This window comes from Opisthorchis viverrini (assembly GCF_000715545.1).
Source record: "Opisthorchis viverrini unplaced genomic scaffold opera_v5_19, whole genome shotgun sequence".
NCBI classification, from domain to species: Eukaryota; Metazoa; Platyhelminthes; class Trematoda; order Opisthorchiida; family Opisthorchiidae; genus Opisthorchis; species Opisthorchis viverrini.
The window spans coordinates 2,204,044-2,209,420 of NW_008751675.1; the positions used below are offsets into that span (position 1 = coordinate 2,204,044).

The following is a 5,377-nucleotide window of genomic DNA, read 5'->3' on the forward strand; positions in this document are numbered from 1 at the left end:
GGGGGGGTTGATTTTTTAAGTGATGGTCTTTGGTATGCCGTCTACCGTGAATTTTTCCGCGCAAGATATGTATGCCAGCTGCGCTGCGTTTCTATTGCCAGCTTGCTAAAACTGTGGTGCCAAAAGTCATCGATGGTAAAATAATACGGCAATATCTTAACAAATCAAATGGATCAGATGTACCATAATGTTCCATACAAATTCTAAACATTTACATATTTATGGGATTTGTGAGACTGTAGCGTGGTATTTTTTGGAGCCAAATGTCAGACGGTTTGCGGTTAGCCAGTCGAAAGATGTATTTACGTATGTTTGTCTAGGTATGTGAGGGGTGTAGATAGTTTTTCATGCATTTTGTTAATACTCTACAAGGAGATGTTAACGTTCTGAGTGGGATGCCAATCTGAGTAAAGAAGGGAAATGCTTCCCGCACCTCACTTGGATTGAGTGATTGAGCGTCTAAATATTATGAATCACGGTGGATTTATTTTCGACATAACTACAAAACCACTAAATTTGTAGCAATTGTGTCGTACGAAGCCAGCTTTAATGTCGGGATTTTGTGTTACTCGCAGTTCAAGGCCATGGGTGAGTTGAAGTGGATAACACTGATCTCACGTCCATTATCATGTTCTTTAACCCATATCTTTTGTTAGGAAGAGGTTTGTAACGCAAAATATGCACTCTGGGACCTAGCACTGTAAAGGTGACATCAGAATAAAGAGCCTCATTTGTTTATATTTGAGCATCAACACAAAATTCCATGGCTGTAAACAGGACCAGAAGTAAAGTGACTGGCTTACGATTTACAAGTCTCATTTTTCTGGTAGCATTAGAACTTGTTTGGCTCCTTATTATTTCTAAATCCAGTGTATAAGTTCAGTTAGTTTACTGGAAATAGCCTTTTGAAGTCATCTTTTGACGCAAAGATTGTTCCGGAGTTTATGTAGCAAATGGAAACAGCAGCGCTTGTCCGGAGGGCTTCATGTGTAAGTTAGACAATACTTGCAAAAAAGTGCTACAAAAGGTGGGTTACCGGAGAAAGTGCGCGTAAGACAATTGCTTGTTTACAGTGCGAGGTCATCGTGTCTTACATTTCTCACGTGGTTGTATTGTGGCTTGTGGGCCGCTTCAAGTTTGAACATTAGTGAAGCATACCAGTTCTTCCTGTAATTTTGGACTGAAGAGTTGCTAAAGTTCTAAGCCTTATGCAACCCTGCGTAAGACCACAGGAAAAGTTTCTTTCTAGTAGCACAGGTCTTCGTTTTGTGTCGCAAAACACATCTTATTTCTTCTTTATATTCAGCTGTGATGATGGTGGGCTATTAAGTGCCTTGGTTTAAGAAGCCGAGTCTGTAAGCATCGTGATTTCAGAGACAGAGGCGGCCAAAGAATGATTTGGCAGCAAAATACATGAGCCATTAACAGCAAACTTGGCTGCTCTGGCCATTGCCATCTTCCTGGATCAGAACTTTGAGACGGGCCACATCAATGGTTGGAAACATTATTAGACACCGCCCAGTCGTACCCTCGATGACGCTCGTACGTACACGCTATCGTCTTTAGTGCATGGCATTCTTTCACTTAACAGCCCACTTACATACTGTATTTAAGCACGCTTCTGACGCGCAGTTACGTACCCCATTTTCCAAAATCATCGGTGAACGGAACTGTGACAGCTACAACCACTGCAGAACAAGTACGTCGTTCTTACAGCTGGTGTTAAAGATGATGATGACGATGATCTCAATATTATGTCGCCCGCTAAATACTGTTATAAAATAGGACAAGATACATAAGGTTAGGCAAGCTTTGCTCAAATACAATGCCAACAGAAATGCTGTCCCTGAAGAACGAATTGTTGAAGTTCACACAATGAGAACATGGAGGTGACCAAAAATGGTTGCACTGCAACGAGCATTGAGTGCTGTGTTGCATAAAGCGTAGAAATTAATAGAAATACGGTAAGTAATTGCCACAAGAAAATATAGCTTACTGTACAGCAAAAGTTTGTGGGGCAGAACCTTTTCAAACAGAAGGAGTAAAAGATCATTGAGATTGCGGGAGGAATCATGGTTGTGCTATAAATTTGCGCTGCGGGTCTTGCTTAGACGATGAGAGGATTGAAAGAAATACTGTGGCTTTAGGGGACTCCAATACGGGCCGTTATTGCTTTATAACCATGATACTTTATAGAGTTTGTTTTCAACAGTAGATAAGTTGTACAGTTGGGCGAGATGACACAGTGGTTAGGGCACAGGTTTACTAACCGTGGTTCAAGCTAAGTCTCTGCCTCTTGACTTTGTTTGTCTCTGCTTAGACAAACTGGCAGTATCCCATATATCGTGCTTAATTTAAATGGCATGGCAGTTAGGCATTGAACGACTTTCTTTTCTTTAGTTTGACACATTTTCTGCAATTCTCGTATCCCATATATCGTGCTTAATTTAAATGGCATGGCAGTTAGGCATTGAACGACTTTCTTTTCTTTAGTTTGACACATTTTCTGCAATTCTCTGAAGCGTTTGTGTCGCAGCAAATGAGGAGTCTAAAGATAAGAACTTGAATTTGAAGAATGAAGAAAAGCGGCCGAAACAAGACCGGTCGCGAAAAATAGTTAGCTCCTCTGTATTCGGTTCGACTCAAATGGCTAGATGAACCAGCATTGACCTGCGTGAATGTGTCTGTCAATCGTCACCTTGTCTAAGGAGGTTTGTTGCTCGAATGAGATGGAGCTCAAAAGGTTCAGACTGGCGGTTGTTTTGCCAGACATTGAAAACTTTAGTGGCAATTCGACAAGAAATTACTGTGGTGTTGAGGATTCGTAGTCCAATTTCCTCATGGCTGACGAACGTTTGCAAGAGTACCATCCCGGCAGTGAAGACACGATTCACTCGAATCGTTCCTGGGCCTGTTTCAGTTCATTGGGTTCTTGTAGATATTTTGCTGTGTTGTTGAGGCTTCAGCTTCAGATATTCGTGGATAGATAAAACTTTACTATATTGCCTGCCGTGGGTCCGTCTTGCCACAAATGTTTCTTTCAGTTCAAACGTTGTTTGCTGACTTACTTCAAGCAATCTTCCATGAAGCATGCAAGCCACGGAGTGAACCGTCTTGATATTCCGAAAGAAATCCTGTGCTACTATGGGTAGTTAAGGTTCCTGATCATGGCTGAGATTTGAGACTCTCGTGCCGCCAGGGAGTGCAACTAATTCACTCAAAACCACATTTCTTGACTTTCTTTCCATCCTTTCTGAACAGCAAGTGACATTAAAAATTGCCCTGTGTTTCCGTTCGGAAAACACTGAGCATCCGGATGGTTTTTCAAGCTCCCCTGTGATACTGATTGATTATCTGGCTCGGTTGTCACTGTTTTCGCCGGATAGGTTTAAGCTGATGTAGGTCGATATTTTGGAAGGAGAGACGAGAGTGGTTTTATAGGATGGGTCAAAGTCTATCCGGATAGTTAAGGTATTATTGATAAAATTCGTCTGGTCCTCCAACGCATTATTCAACGTTTCTCCTCATATGCGAAGACGGGCAATTTGTAGACGCATTGAACAGGACGGCGGTTTATTTGTACTTCTAGGGTTAGTGGAAATTCGTTGTTTTAGGTTGGTCCGTATGTTACAACGCTATGATTCTCCATTTGACTGTCTTGTTGCAGAAACATAACAGGTAGCTAAATTTGAGCTATTCGGTAGCCATGGGATAAATACCAGTCATAAAATAAACTGCGTAGCACGAGGTCCGCAGTTTAATTCTAGCATGCAGTCATACACCACATAAAACCTAGATTGTGAATCTTTGGCTTCCTACATTTCTGCCAATTGCAAACTTGCTGAATAATTCCCCCGTATAACTATTTCTATGGTAGATATTTTCTGCATGGGGTTGAAGTAGTAACCAAGGTCGAAATACTCCGCGGTAAGACAGATATTGTCTTTCGGAATGAATATGAAAGGAGTGGAGCTCAAACCAAGTACGACTGAGCACCCAGTTTCCTGGGAAATCCGAAATGTCTTAAGAAAACCAGAGAATACCCGCATTGTACGGATATAAGTCGATTTACACCAGCAAATGAACACCAAATGAAACATATCGAGAACTCACATGCTTCAGTAACTTGTGGAAGTGTGACCAAAATAGTGGGAAGTATAAGTAAAATCTTATGGACAAAGCATGACATTTTCCTTTCTGGGTAATTTTGAAAAATTGTTGATTACATTCTTACAGGCGATGCTGCACTAAAACTACCAAGGTCAGATCGTAGTTTTCAATATCAGGAAAAGCTAAATGGATAGAGGAAGCGTGCTTACTGCACGTCTGTACACGGTAGAAAAAGATAATAAAGCCAGCTTTCAGCGACAGCGTATAGTGTGAATTTCTAACTAGGATAATTATTCCGGGTTTTTAACTATTCAACGCGTCTTATGTTCAAGGATTCACGGATTCACGTGTTCACGATTTAATACATAAGTTCGAGGCTTTCGCCCAAGTTCCCAGGTTGGTTTTCCTCTTGTGGTTCATGAAATGTCGGCCGCCTGAAAGACACAAGTGGAAAATGGTGTAGCACTGCCCTTCAAGCTCTCAGTTTGGTGCAGGTTTCTTGCTAGCTCAATAACCGCATAAATAAGTGTCCAATAGTGCTTTCATTTGGGCTCTAGAAGGAGCATGAACAACCGTCGGAGAGAGGGTATTCCACGCAGCTACCACTGAAATGAGGAAAAAAATCCCTAATGAAAGTCTGCACTCTGGGCATGAAAATCTTCTTACCATGTCCCCGACGTGTTTGCTGGGTCAACGGCTAAAAACCTGTTAGCCAGGCTTTATTCAAACGGGGCAAAGTAGGTAACAGGTCTCCTCGGTGGCAGCGATACTCCAGGAGAAATAGGTCAAGCACCACGAGATGCGTTTCATAGTGCAGGTATTTCAGGCCGACAACCATTTTTGTTGCATCTCGTCGGACACGCCCAATGAGGGTTGCGTCCTTCTTGCATCCTACGTAGAAAAATTGGGCCACATATTCAAGAAGCGGTGTGGCGTAGGCTTCATAGAGTATTTGGAGGTCCATGCGAGTAATACGGCAGAAAGTGCGCCGAATCACCCCTAAAACGGTGAACGCTTTTTTGGCCAATTTCTCATGGTGCAGCTAGAAGGAATATTTGAAGAATACTTGAAGGAATGTTTGGCATCTGCGCTTGTGATGCCTTCTGGTCTTTTTTCTCATGCATGGCAAAAGCATTCGCTGAGTCTCCTCCAAATGACCTATGGACGCACTTTTCTTTATTCAGAGGGAGGTGGAAATCCAACGACCACTGCCTTGAAGTGCACAATTCCGGTTAGTGGGCACTGTCATTGGAACTCAAGGATTTCA

General features: G+C 42.2%; 1 protein-coding gene across 1 annotated transcript in view; it reads right to left on the minus strand.

Moving 5' to 3' along the window:
• Window positions 1–5,284, minus strand: part of T265_01774 (hypothetical protein) — a gene marked incomplete at both ends in the record, with an annotated part of 45,382 nt that extends 40,098 nt beyond the window's left edge. Inside the window, 3 exons of the mRNA XM_009165864.1 lie at window positions 4,626–4,715; window positions 4,816–5,152; window positions 5,177–5,284. Of these exons, the coding sequence (XP_009164128.1) occupies window positions 4,626–4,715; window positions 4,816–5,152; window positions 5,177–5,245 (496 nt within the window). The remainder of the gene's footprint in view (window positions 1–4,625; window positions 4,716–4,815; window positions 5,153–5,176) is intronic.
• Window positions 5,285–5,377: the final 93 nt, after the last annotated feature.